Below are 18,012 nucleotides of genomic sequence, written 5' to 3' on the forward strand. Positions count from 1 at the left end.
AAGCCCATTAACTGTCCTTACAACTCACAAGAGACTACTTGTTTCATAGCAAAATGTTGTATGCAGCTGCACACAACACACAAGCAAAATTGCTCAGTACACACCTCCATTTGTGATCAGCGAACTCAAATACTCACTTTTTTATAGTTTGTTCTTGCTCCAGGTACTTATCTTGCACACACTTTTCAAACGCCGCCAAGGCATGTTCACCCTTCCTCACACCATTTGGGAATTTTCGTTCCTTCGAAAAATCCGCAGATAAGAGTTCAGACTCTATTTCCTTTAGCAAATCCTCCTGTGAGGAAGTCTGATGTATTGTGGAAATAAGCTTCTTTGTGCAGTCTGTGTCGTAAGGGCTTTCCGAGTAAATTTTATCACTAGAGTTTTTCCCAAAGTCAGACTCTTCCCTTAGCTCCTGTAATATTTCCATTAACGACTGTTCTGTCTGATTAGTTTTTGGATCTTGTTCAAATTCTTCACCAGATGAAGGTTTGGGTTTTGTGGAGCCTTCTGCCTTTCTCTCAGAGCAGCCTGACCCTCCGCGCTGCTGCTCCGCATTTTCTGCCGGGGCCTCATCGCTGCTCATGCCAATCGCTGTTGAATCCTGGTCTGAGGGCAAAAGCCTCGATTCCCTTCCCGAGACAGCGTCATCACCTCCAGTACAACTGATGCTTGAGCAGTCCTTCATTCCAGACGTTTTAGCAGACTTCTCATTATGTGGGGGCTGGGAAGAGGCATCGTCCGACAGATTGACTGGCTCCAGTGTGCTTTGCATTCCTGTTAAATATCCCTCCATCATCTTCCCTTGGAAATCTAGAAACAGAATTCACATTACATATTATATTCAAAATTAAAAGAAACAGAGAGGGGAAAGAATGGCTACTGAGAAGTAAAATCCAGTGGGGAAAAAATATTTAGACACATAAGCGTTACGCAGAGTTTTTTGATTCTCCAGACTAACTTTTACGTAAATGCCCCAGTACAAGTTTTTGTAAAAGAGGGTGAGAAATCAAGGATAGCAAACAGCAAGCAGTGGGACATAAATGCCAAGACTTTAAAAAAGCAGAGCTTTTTAGAATTAATAATTCTAATATTTAAATCCACAAGAAATACAAGTAATCACCTCTGAAAAACACCCAGACATAAAAGAACAATAAAAAAAAAAAAATCTAGAGCCTTGCAGCTTTCATTTTCCTACACGCCATTTGAAAGCAGTAATATGCCTTGACCTACTCATTTATACAACACAGGGTGACTCCCTCACACAGCCAAAATATTCACCTTCCTTACTGTCACATCCTCACTCACCACCCATACAGTGAGATGTATGTGCACCCAGCAGCCTAAAGGGAGGAAGGCGCCGAGATTCTCTTTTCCCATCTGCTTTCAAGCACCAATATCCCCTGCTGGAAGAGCACAGATGGTCTGTGGCAGATTTGCTCTCTCAAAAAGTAGCTTGCAGGGCAAACATTCGAGGAGCTGAAAAGCTATATAGAAAGTGTTCTACTGGGAGAACACCATACTGAGATCCGAATAGCTAGAACACTCATGGAAGAGCTGGTTATAATGATGCATCTTCTTTTTCAGGAATCCCAGATGGTCAGGTGTCTGGAAAGGCTGCTGGCATTTCTAGCGAGCATGAGAAGCCCTCATCCTATCATTTGCACTAGGAGGAATTCATCACAGCAGTCACAACTTTTAGATGCAACCCTATCCCCTGATAAATTAGACTATTTACAAACAGAAGGCAAATTTTTCACTTATTAATTCAGCTCTGCTATTCCAACAATCATCTCAAAGGAAGCAGTAACCTTGCCATCTTGCAACATCAACTTTGTTTTCATACTTGCTTTCTCATTTGTTTGGCTTTCTCTCACACATTCGAGTTGTTCAGTTACGTTCTCCAGGCCCTTTGATTCCGCGTGGAAGAAAACCTTTGTGCCGCCTGGCTCCTCTCCTTCAAGTCCTGCCTTGTAACCAGGACCTAGTGCTGAGTTTACCTTGTTAGAACAGAGAGATGCATGAATCCCATTAGGTCTGTGGCTATTTGCTACCACTATCACCTTTCACTATTAGGCATAAAAATTCGAAAAGGAAAGAAAAAAGCAGCAGCCTCAGCCCAGCTGTTTCTACCTGGAAACACCATCAAACAAAAAACCTACCACTAGTATAAGAAACCAACAGCTGGGCTACAACTGCCAGGTAATCAACAAGAAGAAAGCACAAGGAAAACAGAGTGTGAAAAGGAACATGTGATGACAGGACAATACTCACAAATCTCCAAATGACAATTATACATTTTTAAGTAACAAGGAAACCACTTTTCCTTTTTGGTTTCAAAGGAAAACCCCTCAATGCTGCAGCCCTTAAAGTACAAATAAATAGGAATCGGAAAGAAAATGGCAAGGAAAGCTACAAATGAGAATAAAGACAGAGAATGCAAGAGTTTATACACAACATGAAACTTTTACAAGGACTCCCCATTATACAAACAGATATTCTCTGATATGAATCAAAACACTGATTCCCCTTTGCTTCAAAGGCTTTATGCTGAGGTCAACACTGGAGCCAACAAATCCATTCACTTGGTTTCTGCAGTCAAATAATTCCTCTTTTGGTACCTATCTACTTTTTGATAACTTCTGCTAGAAATGCAAGTTCACAATGTACTACTGTTATTCTAAAATAAAACAAACAAAAGCAACAACCTCCACTGATGATCTCAACCTGCAAGCAAACAGAACACACATTCAGTGCAAGAAAAACGATTCAGTGTGATAGTAGCAAAACACGCTAGTTCCTACTTAATTAAAAAGCTGTTAAGAAAACCCCAGTGTTTTGAGACTAGTGCATTTAACACAGTCAATAACCATACGATAATCTGCAAATCAGTTAGTTAAAAGGGAAGAAAAATTCATCTTCTAGTATCTGTTCCCTCTTGTCATGGGTAGTTCATAATCCACACACTCAGCTGCAGAAAGAGACCATCTCAACATAAAGCTGAGGTACAATCTTTTTCCACAGCAGTTACTCTGGTTTAAGTTCTTGCTGACACTTTCTCCTGAATGATTAGAAGGGGGTTTGGCTCATTTTAAGCCTTTTCTGAAGTACTTTCCGAAGTGTTATAAACCCAAGAGATGTGCAGTTGTTTCAGGTATTATGGCCTCAAAGATGCTCATCACTGCCCAGCTGCTGCAGTTCACCACTCCCACAATAAAAGTGGTAAAATCGGATGTGTGAACTTCCATTTTGGTTACCACACCTAAGATCTTCCATCCGGTCAGCAAAACAGATGGTATTTCTCTTGATATGAAAGGAACTGGTGAAAAATGCACCCCTGTTAAGAAGGAACATTGTGAAGGACACTAAGTTTTCATCTTACTGCGTTAGTTCCTTCTATAAATAATACTGTGAATTAGTATTATAGAGAAAGATTAATCTATGTGGAAGCAGAAATACAATTATTTGCATAACTCAATTAGTTGCAGAGCAATAAAATGCTACCAACTTCATATCCATAATATCTCACACTTAATCATAAAGTGTAGGTTTTGTATCAAATGCTTGGGGAATTTGAATAGTGACTGTACAAATCTGTTAAAGCATGAAAAGTAAATTATGATGATTCAGTGTTCCCTGCAGACCGACTCTAATTTTCAGTGGTACCCAGAATATAATTTACCACATTAAGAATGTTCACAGCCTTTCTGATTCAAATACACTGGATTTCAGATCTATCTGCCCACATCTATCTGAAACTTTTCATGACCTGAGCAGATTCCTTTTTCCCTAGTGCTGCTGGGTAGTACTAGCTGTCACGTTCTAATTACTAAATTTTAAACAGAAATAAAATGTAACTGTTTGTCATAGGATCACAACTTATTTTCACATCAGAAATATCCAAAGAAATCAAGTGGAGCAACCGTCAACAGAAGTTCATCGTGATATTCAAATGTCTCTTGAATACCCAGTTTGTTGTGCCTACCTGAGGCAACCAAATATAGCAAATACCCCCTTATAAGGCCAGAGACAGAAAATCATACTAAAGAAAGGGATCCTTCTTTGTAAGCAAAAGGTTTTGTTTGAAAGTAGCTTAAAATGATCAACATCGCCAGCCCAGCAGCAGCTACGTGAAACAGACTGCAGTGTTTCGCATCAAACATACAAATACAGCAACTCTCAGATAATATTTGGACATCAGATACATATTCGATAGCAGCTCCAGGTCTTTCCAGGTTTCACATCCATCTTTTATTATCCTACCCATCCTTACAATGACTCTTCCAAAATCAGGGGAGTTTTAAGGTTATGGTATCACTCTTGTCCAAAATACTGCAGTAAGAAAACAGAATAGCTTAGTATCTTTTACGATGCCATCAGAAGGCAGCAAAGCAACTAAAAAAGGCAAATCCTGACTCAAGCAGATGAGCTGTTTTATGTAATGATACGTTGCTTGTGCATCAAACAAGCATAATGTACGTTGAGTGACAGCAAAGTGCCAGGTGAGCACTGGCCGACCTTCTCGCGCTGTTTTGCTGAGCTCGCACCTCCAACCATTTGCTCTGCTCGTTCCTCAGGGCTGATCATCATGTGAACAGTGTGACAAGAGCGCCTTGCTCCTCGGTCCCCTGCGTGTGATGTTTGTCTCGCCCTCAGGGTCCGTGACCCTTCTGCTCCCTGTGACACGGGAAGATGTAATCGCTGCCACGTCCACTTAAAACGCCCAGGGTAGTAACTTCTCATCTTGGAATTAGCATTTTGAGATTAGCCCAGCCCAGCTTGCCCACATACCTTGAATAACAAGCCATCTAGTGAGGCTGCCACACACCCAGCGTGGCATGCGGAACACTTTCTGTCACCTCGGAACACTCTCCTCTGCTGTGACAGGACTGCCAGCGCTCACACAACTGGTCTGACCAGTCCTTCTACAGCTCACAATTAGCCTGACACTTTAACACACCTTCCTGCCCTTGTTCTAAAGTGGAGGAGACAGTGGACCGTGCTTCCCCACAGTGCAGAAATACAAAGCAAAGCAAGTGGAAACTCATCAATCCAAAACCTGGTGATGCGAGTAGCAAAGAACGAGGAACTCGAACGCAGATCGGTGGAGTTTCCTTCGCAATAACGGGTCCGGTCTGCACAAACAAAACAGCTCTCTGCAGACATACAGCAGAATATAGACAAGTTGTGCCCTTCAGAAACAAAACTTCACCTTTTTTTTTCTTCTAAACAGACACTGACACTTTTTCTCATCACAGATACGTTCTTCAAAGACGCAAGGAGCATTCACAATTTTCCTCGTTATTTCATGGTATTCACAAAAACATTTAGAAAACGTTTTAAAACATTTAAATCTGCATCAGCACATACAATGTCCATTTTAAATATTACATTAGAAGTTGGAGAAGTAGTTAAACTGCAGCCACAGGACAAAACATTAAAGGCCAGTACTGGCAAGGGTTGCAAACATTTCTCATACTATTGTAATTGAGATGTGTTTATCTGCTTAACTGCTGAGAGCACAACTGCCTGGAATTAAAAGCAGGGAGTGGAGAACCTGCCAATACAAGATACGAGGACTTTTAAATGCAGAAATGTCTCACAGGTATGTAAGGCAAAGAAAAGACTAACGAAACAGTATTTTTATCATTCACTTTTTTTTTTGCACAATAGAAACATCCTCTATTAACTGCTGATCAAATGACCAAAAAAAAGAACAAACGTGTCAATCCTTAATTTAAGGTCTTCAATGAAGTATGTGATACAACATAAGTATTGATTATCTAGGGAGAACATCAAGAACCTTCACACACGGTCCTGTATAATGTCAAAATGCTACATGATGTTAGTTGCATTTCTGGAATTAAAAACTCTAATAATAGAACTACATCATTGCTATGAAAATTATGGTAATTAGGTACTTGTTTAAAACTTAATTTGTACATTGAAATGAAAAAAAGAATTCCCACAGGAGACATTGATATAATATTTGAACACTCACTTGACTGCTTTTTAATCCAAGATTAAGCTACATAAAATAACTGTATAAGAAAGCATATGATCAGACACTAATATTTAGTTCCTGGACTAAAATCATAGCAATTACCTGCTGAAATAAAAAGTCAATCAGCAGCTAGAAGACAGATGCCACTAATTTTAAAAGCTCCCCCAGTTCAAATTCAAATTCTAATTTTAATACAACTGGTACACAGTCTGGTAAATTAGGTTATGAGAATTTATTTTCACATGCAGTAACAAAGTAAGTTTAATTATTCTATTTCTAACATCGCTCTTCCAAGCATACTGATAGACACAGATCTCACAACACAAGCCAGCAATGGAGAGCTTTTACAGGTACAACTCTAGAAACAATATTACAAATAAAAAATACTTCAGGCAATACCTACACTGAATCACCACATTAACTCTGCTGTTCCAATTCACTGGAAGAAAACTTTGTCTGGAAATTTAAGAACACTGTATTTTTCTGTATTAGCAGACAGCTAAGACCTCTCATTTTAATATTAAAATTTTAGCCCTTTCTCCCTCCCTTTCCCTTTTCTTTCCCCTCTGTCTGCCCCTTATCCAGTATAAAGTGAAAGAAAATGCGGCAATAAAGATGGAAGACAGAGGGAGGGATAAAATAAAAACAGAAATATCAAAGTTGTTCCTTTCCATGCATTCTTTAACAGTAAAGTCTCACTTGAGACTCTGTTCACCGAGCACGGAGAAAAGCAGTTTCTCAAACAGTCAAGCCTTCCATTTCCTCTGCTGAAAAGGACAGATGCACATGTTACAGAAGCTCCGGACACCCTCACCCCTGGGCTGCCCATCAGGTTGTCCACCCCACCAGCCTAAAATCTTCCCCCCGCTTCCAGCACTGCTGATTCCCAGCCACTAGAAGGTAATTCGTGATGAAAGCAATTCCCTATTTGCCTCTGTCTGCACAGATCTAATTAGGAACACAGCCTCTCCCACCATAGCTTGATATTCTGTGATTACAGCCACACACTAAGAACCTGGTAAGTTTTAATTCAATATTATGCCATTTCAAACTGGCTGCCTTGTCAATCTTCCAATGGACCACGAGCATGATTCTTTTAAATACCTGACTACAAAAGACTTTTCTAAGCAGATGCACTATTAATGCTAGCATTTAATCTCATAAAAAAGATAGCTTGACCCAAGCTATCAATATTTATGTTGTAAATAGTTGAGAAGGAGGAAATTACTTTGCTTCAGGCAATTTCTAAATACACGTGAGACTACATCTAAAGAAACATACTAAATGACAGCTATAGGAAGCATTTTCTGAGGTGTGGCTGTCTAGAAGAATTCACCAACTGTAAGTGAAAAAAAGAAAGTGCGTGTTTTGTCACCTAGTAACTATCACAATGGGGCTCTTTTAAAGTAAACAGACTAAAGAATGTCAGAAGTGTGTGCCTGGGGTGGTTCTGTAAGTAAACAGACTGATGGCCAAGGTCCCAAGACATGAAAATCACTGCTAGAAGAGGAAATAATATATTTAAGGTACAAAGCTTAAGCATACTGTAGAGAAAGGGGCAAAAAATGGAAGGAGGGATTAATGCTTCATGGGTGTGTCCATGTACAAAATCACGTTCAAACAAGGGTGGATTTTGAAAGGAAGTGAAGAGCATTGAGGTGAATAACTCTGAGGCACAAAATCTTCTGAAAGGGGACTAATAACAGGAACTTAATACCATAAATGCAGTTCACCAGACATTCAACCATGCATTATACAATATAATGGCCGGTAGCAGTCAATTCTGACAGTTCTTTTCAACAAGAAAGGGGTTTGCATCATCTTTAGGTGGATGTGTTTCTCTCATAGCTGTGCTCCTGACATTGATGAAGAGGCAATCGTCTCCTCTCCAAACAGATATACACACAATCCATGAAACAGTGAAAACACAATTCTCATCATTAGCAAAGATCACATATGCTCTTCACCTCTGGATATGTAAAAAGCATCTAGACAGGTTTTCTAGGATATGAAACAACCTCATTTTTAAATAAAAGTACAATGTAAATTTACAAAGCCATCCCTTTTCCCGTTCCATTGCATATCTGTCACAGCAGAGTACTCAAATTTCCTTCAAGTAATAAAGCCTCGAAATGACCAGCAGCTGCAATACAGACGTGATACATTTCAGAGAGTAGGTGGGGACAGGCAGCGGAGCGATGAGCACCCCATGGCTCATGGGCAGATGGTCTTAAGTGCCGTGACCAGACCAGGCAAGCAGCCAAGTGACACAAAAGTCTGGTGACACCAACACAAGCAGCCCAATTCACACTAGTCCCCACTACTCTTACATGGATGTCACCTCGACTCATGCATTTGCGTCACCACTTCGGTCTGTGCCATAAACTTGCTAAGGAAACACTGAGTATCTCAAAACAAAGTCCACATGCTTACAGGAAAAGACCTACCTAGAAAATAAGCCCCTCCAAATTGCTTTAGAGCAGATCTCTTTACACTGTAATTTGAGATCCTTATTTCATGGTTCTTTCTCAAACTGCACTGTGATAACTCACAAAATTGCTGCCATTATTCTTTATTTTGCTTTTCAATATGGCACCTTCTCAAGATAAGCTCCACCGAAAATCCATCATAAAAATCTAAGCAAACACCCTTAAGCAGTAGTCTCTTCAAAGCCTCTGTAATACTCACTAACCTTCCATATTGGTTCTGGTTTCTGAACTCATGCTAAACTAAATTCAACTTAATTTACTATGCAATTCAGGTTTAGTGTGCAGCTTGCCTTGACAGCTCCCAGGAGAAGGGACAGTGCATGTCCTTTGGCCAGATTCTTATGAAGATTGGCCAGAACAAGAATTTACTCTTAACATCCTCAGCCTGCCCAGTGAAAGCAATTTTGCTCAGTACTAGGCCAGAAGACTCGGGCCAGCGCTACATAACTCAAATAACCAGCTGTCTATCCCAGGTGCTGTGCTACTATTCTCTGTATCAGATTCCAACTTATTTTACAAACATCTCTCCTCCTCTATGTCCTCTTCTCCAGTTCAACCAAAACCCACTCATTTGATTTATGCATTTACACAGATCTTTTTTTTTGCTAGCAGATCCCAACGCTGGGGGAGCGAGGGAGGAAAGAATAACTTCATTTTGATGCTGGAGGTGCCAGAGGCAGACGCGAATCATTCCGTGTTTGGCAAAGCTGAATTTAGAAAAGGGGACGTACAGCTTGCCTGCATATTTAGAAAGTTATGGGTTTTATCTCTGTATAACCCAGGTGTGAGAGGAACAGGAAATCCTACACCCCAGTTAAAGCAGTTAGCAATGTGATGCTTCCATGATGACCTTGCTGTTCGTCCACCTGCAGTTCTCAGGACACCAAAGTGAGCACCAAAGCACCTGAAACTGTAGCTGGTCTAAACAGATACTAAAAAACTGTTTCCTCAGTTTTCATTACTCTATCTTTCTAACAGCTGCCAAACATCAAGAGGTCTGTTCACTGCCGTGTTATATTTAAAGGCAGAAATATAATAAACTTAACTGCATACCTTTTTAAAGCTGAGCCAATAATAAAAACAGCAATAAAACCCCAATACATACACATACAAAAAGGCTACTAAAGAAATCCAAACTTATAGGTAAATCTACAAATGGGGGGTCTAGAAGAGCAACTTTTTTAAAAAATGAAAAATATTAGCCTCATAGAATTAAAGCTGTCAAAGAAAACTTTGATTGTTTTTTTGGAATGACCCAACAATAAATTAAAATGCAGTCATGTGAATTTCCAAGAGGAAATCGCATGCATTTTACAGCTATTTTGAAGATTCACGCTCACACTTTGAAGATTCACGCTTACGCTTACATGTTGTAGTACACTTTGCCATTACTCCAGCCCCCCAACTATCAATTGAAGTTCTCAACAACACACCCAGACATATCTACCGACATTCATGGTTCTCCTGGACTCAACTACAAATGGAACTTCCATGACAGGTCTGACACTGTTCTGTGTCTTGACCTGAAATGCACTGAGCGCTACAAACTCCCCTTCTCCAGCAAACACACAACTTGCTGGAACTTCATCCCTTTTTGTTAGGAAGGAAACTAACATTTACTTTCCAAACAACTGAGGGTTGACTTTTAATTCAGTAATACTGAGTTTCAAAATATGCCTTTTTTCTGACATTATTTAAAAAATGGAGAAAGATCAGCAATGTCCTAAATCTATCCTGAGACAACAGGTTCACATTCATCCCTTGGAAATTGTGATTCAGCAGCAATTTTAATTTTAAAAAGAAGTAATATGACACTATAGCATACATACAAATGCATAATTAATATGTACTTCACCATTTAAACAACTCTACCTCGGATTTGCTCACGTTAAGCACATGTAATATTAAATCCCAATCCACAGCTTGATTTTTACAAGTGGTTCATTACACTCAAGCAGAATCCCAACTCACAAGCACCTCTCTTCATGTAGGCACCTACTAAAGCTCACGAAACAAAGACAAACACATAACTTTAACAAGACCACATTTATCATTTATACTTCAATAACTTGCTAGCTCTTTCACCAATCATTGCATTATAGACTAAAGGCTCCGGTAAAGAGATATTTTTTATATTGCCTTACATTTCAACTCACTCATCTGTGACATGAAGTGATATATGACTGAAGTTTCAGCAGTTAAAAGGCTTTACTTGATGAAGCTCTGATGTTCATCAGAAGACCCAACAAAAGCAAACACTGCACATAAGCACCATTGCAACAGCCCAGTTACAGACCCACTTTCCTCTTGCAGGTTCCTGGGCAACAAAAAAATCAGAGTACAAGTGATTTAGCCAGTCTTCAATTGTGAATTCAAGTGCTAATATGAGATGCAATAGAATCCAGTGTAACACTAAAGATAGATTTTATTTCAAAGAGTTAATTGGGATTTATTGGCCGAAGAATACCAAAGAGAATGATAATGATTTTGAGAGTTTTCTCAACAAGGCAAGACATATGAAGTAACCAGCAAGCAAAGGAAGACTTAAAGAAGTTACACACAAAAAAGCTTCACAAATGCCATAGCCTTTATTAGGAATGCCATAATTTATTTGTCTGAACCGTTTGTTCCACAAAGGACTATTCCTCTCCTTTAAATATCATGCTACAAAATATCCTATTAGAAACATAATTGTAGATGAATCACAATAGAATAATAAGTACTTTCTATTATCCTTGAACACATTATCCTAAGACGAAGGCATTAAAGTAACTATTAACAACCAGACAACTATTAGAATCACACAACTGCTACTCCATTTCAATTTAGATTTAATTTCCAACTTACGACACTCAGGTAAGACATGAAACTGTAGGACAACTTACGTGCTGTACATACGATTACACTCTAAAATCACTTTGTGGGGTTTTGTTTTGGTTTGTTTTGGGATTGTTTTGTTTTTTGCTTACAGTTGTGTTGTTTGTTGTAAAACCCAAGACAGGCCAACTGTGACTCACAGCATGCGTGGTGAAGCTGGAACACTGAGTCCTCCAGCCCAGGCATAACTTGACCCAGCGCCCTGATTCAGCTCACACAAAGACCTGCTTTGATGCACATGCCTGAAGGGGAGTGGAAGGGTGCACAGGCACACTGGGTACTCTCAGGATTTCCTTGCTTTTAGCAGTTTAATACTTATCTCAATTATTTTTCTCTTTTTCAATCTGATGATATAAACACAGATTGCATACAGTGCCATGGTGCAAAGCTCAGCATTTCCATCAGTTCTTTTAACATGAGTCAAGTATTTTAGAAGACACGGTTTACTCAAACTTTATCTTTGCTTCTCTTTGTTCATGTCACAAGTCAGACAGTTGAGCAATATGGTATGAATCCCTTCAAGACATCACTAGTTTTCCTACCATCTCATGCAAGTGGTTAACATTATGGTCATATTAACTCCACATATGGAGCCAAGTACAGCACAACTCCAAAGTAAACTTCACCAGTTAAGGTTTAACAAGTGGGACTGGATTTGATCCCATCACAACACAAGTCATAGGGTACACCTTGAGAGTGTTATTTTCTGTCTTACTAGTCCCAAGGTTGGAAGCTCATGGGGAAAACAATATTCAAGGAACAGCATCCTTTTACTGTGAACTTCAAATGAAACTTGAATACTTCAGGGTTTATGCACAGACTCATGATCTTATGTTAGCAGATTTTCTTCAGCACAGAACAACTCTTATTCTTCTAAGCAAAGAAAACCAGACTCTCCTTAACCAACAGATGCAATACCAGCTACACAGCTACCACAACCTTTCAGGATTTTAGCATCATGCCTTCAACTCTGCTCATGACAAGGCCAGTACCACTGCCACGACACTGTCTGCATTCACATTCCGACACTGGTAACAGCACCCGTGCAGAGAAGGTTTAAAGGGAGGGAGAGATACCAAGTTTATGACCAAGTTCACAACCTGGACAAAGCAGGCAAGACCTATGACGGGTCTTTTCCACCTACAACTGAGTCATAACTCTTGTTCACACTGTAAAAGTTAGAGCACTGGGAGAACTTCTTACAAAATTGTAACATAATGGTATTGGTAAGATATGGGCCTTGGCATATTTGGCATTGAAGATGCCAGCATGTTTGCCATAAATTGATGCTTTCAAATGTTGTTTCCAGAACGTGCAACACCGTTGTAAAATTCCAACTGCAGCATCACTGTCTGCCTGACCACTGCATACTGAAAAACACCACTCATGATGATGGTAACACTCTGCTGTTTTCAAAACTGACCTTCCTATGAAGTTTCTCCAGTATCCTGGAAACAAGCAAGCAAAAAGTTTCAATCCTTTAAGGATCTGAATGAGTCAACTGTAAGTTCTATAGGAAATTGACTTTTGCTAATTAATATAAGAGGTAGTATTATATACAATATTATTATATTAAAAAAAAACCACACCAAACAACCAGTATTCCATTATTTACTCGTCTCTTCTGACACTGTTTCTGATGAGATTTCTTTTTCCCCTCAATTTAAGGCATCAGGGCTATGACTTGAAGAGTTACCAGTAAGGCTTCCCAGTATTGTTTTTGGCAACAGGAAAATAAGTTCAGAACAAGCCAGCCCAGAACTACGTAAAGGATATTGTCAAGTACTGGAGCCCACATGTTAACAGCAGTTGTAGGTTACTAATTTAACATATTTGTCCTGCATAATAAAACTATTAAATCCTAAAAAGCACTTGCTTTTTTCCATAGTTCTTTAAAAAGCCAGCTTCAGGAAATTCAATATTAGCCTTGGGTAGTGATAAGCAACATGCTTGCTAATTAATACCAAAGAAATCTTTCTCTAGATTTGGTTCTTCAGTCCTTTTCTCAATACTTTGAAATAATGAACCTCACAATACTAACAAATATCTGTCAACAACTCCAAGTCAAGTCTTTTAAAACAACTGAAAATATTGGTTTTAAGCCAAGAAATGGTGATTGAAGAATTTCTGAAAAAGATGACTGAACGGCAATACAGAACAAGTTTACTGTTTTTCACAAAATTGATGACATTTCAAATTTACAGTCTCTCGAAACATATTCAGAATTTCAGCTTCTCATACTTTTAGAGCTTAAACATCTCCCATAAAGTCAATGGCAACATAATCATTCATAGCAGACAGTAATTAGAGCAATTACATTTCCTCATCAATATAAAAATGCAGCTGTGGCTCATGCTGCTGCAACAATTTCCTTATACAACAAAACATACTGGGACACTGGTCAGATGGCTTTTCAGTATATTCTGCTTGCAATACGTTAACTTCTGAAAAGCAGTTTTACAAGAAGATAAAGAAAACCAACAATAAAGCCAGGCTACTGTTATTTCTAACCTTACATGCAGATTTAAATTCCGCAAGGTCTTCTCCTGGTCCGCACAGAGTCTCACTGGAAGTACACTGCACCAGACTCACCTGTGCAGACCGTTTTCCAGGACAAGAGCCAAAAATCAGCAAGCCTACATCATAATCACCTTGCTAAAGTTGCAGTAAAGCCTCCTGCTTTCTAACCTAGAAGGACAAGCCGCTTTCGCAAATACCATCTGCAAAAACAAGGACACGTACCCTACCGCAACGCTGCAGCCGGCTCTGGAAAATAACCTTCACACCGGTGTAACAGCAGATGGGTTTTGTTATCGAATTATTTAACCACGTAGCGAAACCAGAACACAGCCAACCAAACACGGAAACCTAATTAACAACGTGGAGAAGAAAGCTGTCAAGAAACAAAGAGACTAGGAACCAGCACAGGAGCCAGAGACACGGCCCCGGAGCTCCTGACTCCGAAGGTGCTGCTAAGGCAGGACTTTACCCCCCGGACCTCGGGTCACTCGGTCCCTCTCCTCCCCGCGGAACCTGAGCCTCACCCACGGATCCGGCGCGACCGCTGTCAGCCGAGTGTCCCCACCTGCACCCGCGGATCCCCCGCGGCGGCCCAGACAGACCCCCGGGGAAGCCGCCGGACGCGCGGGGAAGCCTCCCTGTCTCCGCCCCCGCGGCCCCCGACAGCCCGACGCGGACACGTCCCGCGGGGTTCACCGCCCGCTGACTCCGGCCCGCCACGGGAGGCGGCTCATTGGCACCGCAGCCCCTCCCGAGCCCGCCGGGGAGCGCCGAGCTGCCCCGCACCGCATCGCATCACATCGCCCCGACCCCGCGGATGCCCCCGCGCCGCCCCCTCGGGGAGCCCGGCAGCGCCTGCGGGGCGCCGGCAGCGAACACCCCGCACCGGCCCCCCCAAGGCAGCCCCCCACCTGCTCGCTAGGAAGGCGGCAGCTCCCCCATGGCGGCAGAACCCCCGCGGCCGCCCCGGCGAGCTGACACATCAACAAAGATGGCGGCGGCGGGCGGTTCTCCGGGCCCGGAGCGCGGGGCGGAGCGGCGGCGGGGCCGGCCCGCAGTGGGCGAGGCCGGGGACAGTCGCCCCCAGGCGGGCTGGGGCGCCGGCGGCGCCCGTGGTGCGGCTCCGAACGGCCGACGGGGCGAACGGCCACACACACCTACCAGGAGTGCGCGGGTGGGTTGAAGGCAACCAAACGAGACAGCTGGAGGTGCCCACAGCTCCAGGAACTGAAGCTAATGAATTTCACACATTAGATAATTTAGAACATGTGTATAAATATTATTTCAATCAGGATCTGAATTTTTTTTTTCCTCTTCTTATTCAAGCACACATTACAACCTTTCTGGGCAAGGGATTTCCTGTGAGGCATTTCATGGTGATAACCATGACCGCAGCCCCGAGAAACTGCCATATCGCAGGCCTTCTTCACTCCAACTCTTTTGGGGGAGGTCACAGATACCTCCTCTTTTGGCAAGATCGGTGCACACGTGATGATTAGTAGCATCTCTTCTTCCCTAAGAAAAGAGCATCCAGTTTTCCAGAACCAAAACCTACACAACGTCAAAAACCTCTGTGCCCACATGCCCTGTAAATCCAGTGATACTAATAAAGAGTCCAGCTTCAGTTAACACTTCATTCCTTATTCTGACAGTGAAATAAATAACTTACGCTTTTGCTATGGATAAACAACATTTAATCCAATTCCTTGTATTCCGTAAAAACGTGTTCATTAGAGCATAAGCAAAACAGCGCTGGGTGCGCGGGGGATTCACTCCGCCCAACACGCACACTTTTAACAATAAGAAGTGTGCTTAAATACAGTATGGTATTACATATTCATAATGACCCCAGAAACGTCTATACATATTCATGACCTTTCCCGCTTTTTATTAAAATGAGTCTCAGATAACCATTTACATATTCCCCTCCTTGACCCTCCCCTGTTGCGCCTGCGCAATGTCACTTGGTGAATTTGAGGAAGGGTCTTTAGGGGTCTTTGGATGAAGGCTCCTTCAGCTTCGTCACAGTGGACTTTTTACCTTTGGCTCATTAGGAGGAACTGGCTGGAACCCAAGCTACCAAACCGACTGAAACCAGACTGGCGCCCCCTTTTTGCTGTAAATCTTGGCTATCTTGTCTCCTCAAGGTTGCAGCTGGTGCTGTAAAACTTATCTCGGCATTTAATGAAGTCCTGCTTTTTTTAGCACAATTATTTACATACAGCTCTAAACTAGATATTAATTATGTGGTTTAAAATGTTAGCTTGCTAGTAGGCCCTTATTATATAGTTGCTTAACCCTTAAAATGTTAGTTTGCTCTATCAATATAACTTCCTAAACAAGTTTCATAACTTTTTACATAGAACTTAACCACCTTTCCCTTTTCCAAGTTCAGAGTCCGTGCCTCATTTGGTTATACCTGTAAATATTAAACATCTTGGCAAGAATCACAACTGCATTTTTCACAACAGGATTTTAAAAATCTGAAAAATTCACTGGGCACATGTTTCAGCGCTGGGAGCAGCAACTTTTCTGTGGAACACAAAGCTTTTTGGAATCCAGAGCACTACATAAATGCCATTATATTTTATTTAATAAAGAATACATTGGAAAAAACACCGTAGCAGACAAGCTGTTAAGTGAAAACAGTTGCATTGACTATAGCGGATCAGCTAAATTTAAGTACTGGCATCTTTCCTGCAGGAATTTCTTGAACACAAAAATAGAAAAGCAAATTAAAATTAAGAATTATTTGGGTTTCAAGGGACCTCAGGAGCTTATCTAGTCTAATCCCCCACTCACAGGGCTAACTTGGATGTTAGATCAGATTGCTCCTTTATTTTGGCTCATTTATATAAAATCATACACATACCTATATGCTTTATACCTATAAAACCCAGCTACGATTTCTTCAGTTCATACCTTGGATGACACTGAAAGTAGAATGTGCTGCATAATTTTACTTACAAACATTAATTGGGAGCATTATTTCAGACCAAGTTATTTTTCTACTTATTCTTTCCGGGTATTTGGAATTTCAGAACTACAAATGCAAATTTTGGGGTCCTAGAAAATGTTCCCTTGAATCTTCTTTACAGATCCTTAAAAACAACACTGGGATCTTAGAGAACATCAATCTGCAAACCATTCAGAGCTATAATAACTATCTTTGCATGTTCATTAATTTGGGAAAGATATAGTGCTCCAGATAATTAAACGATATCATAATATCTAAAGCAGTGAAGGAGTCAGGTGAAGGCATATGTCTATAAAAACATTATGTATGTGACAGCATAAACTAAAGTAGGTTCCAGAAAGAACTTGTGGCCTCAGCTTTAACCTCCAAATAATATTTTGAAGGCAAAAATCTAGTCCTTGCTTTGCTCATATTATGCTGCACAGTTCATATTGCTAAAAATACATGAAAATCAGATGTGGAATAAAGATAAGCAAAAAATGTCCATTTTTAGAAAGCAGCGTGCCATGCAACACCAACTTGCTAATTGCCGTGCAGCCCAAGACTAAACTTTGCCTTCAGAAATGCTTCTTTGCTGCTCATGTTCTGCAGCTGAGAGGTAAAGTCCCCCAGCCTGGCTGCCCTGTAGCACAGTCACTTCAGTGCCCAAATGCTTTTTATTTGGTCTTCTCTTCCAGTTATTTAAAGGCAACTGCAGGGGCACAAGTGTATTCTGGCCCCCATCCTCCTAAGATTTATGCTTCTGCTTTGCTGTACGTTAATCGTGTGTGGCGTAGTGTGTCCCACCAGACCTGGCAGAATTTCAGCTGATTTTCTCACCTGTCATTCTAGATATTTTTTTTCAGCAGGACTGAAATCCAGTTAAGAAAATTCAGCCTGGTTAGCAGAGTTGTTCCTTAAAGGCAGACGAAAAGGATTTTTTCATACTCAGCTGGATTCCCCATGGCTCTAGTCCCAGCACAGATGCCCAGGCAGATCTGACTCTTATAATACCTGTGCTTAGGCCAAATTTTCATCTGAACAGCATCTTATCCCCAGGAGGCAGACACAGATACTTAGGGAATGATAACGACAGGACATAAGAGAGCCCCTTCACCAAACTGTCTGCATTCATAATAAGAATGACTGAATTACTGTAACTCTTA

The 18,012-nt window shown here is 41.0% G+C and overlaps 1 protein-coding gene across 2 annotated transcripts in view; it reads right to left on the reverse strand.

Annotated features, from left to right (window-relative positions):
* Window positions 1-14,898, reverse strand: part of CCDC186 (coiled-coil domain containing 186) — a 36,391-nt gene extending 21,493 nt beyond the window's left edge. For both annotated transcript variants that reach the window (XM_082053964.1, XM_082053965.1), the window contains exons 1-2: window positions 14,802-14,898; window positions 138-813 (exon numbers count right to left, since the gene is read on the reverse strand). In XM_082053964.1, coding sequence (XP_081910090.1) covers window positions 138-799 — 662 coding nt within the window. In that variant the 5' untranslated portion in view covers window positions 800-813; window positions 14,802-14,898. The remainder of the gene's footprint in view (window positions 1-137; window positions 814-14,801) is intronic.
* Window positions 14,899-18,012: the final 3,114 nt, after the last annotated feature.

This window comes from Streptopelia decaocto, assembly GCF_964273445.1.
Source record: "Streptopelia decaocto genome assembly, chromosome: 5".
Classification (NCBI taxonomy): domain Eukaryota; kingdom Metazoa; phylum Chordata; class Aves; order Columbiformes; family Columbidae; genus Streptopelia; species Streptopelia decaocto.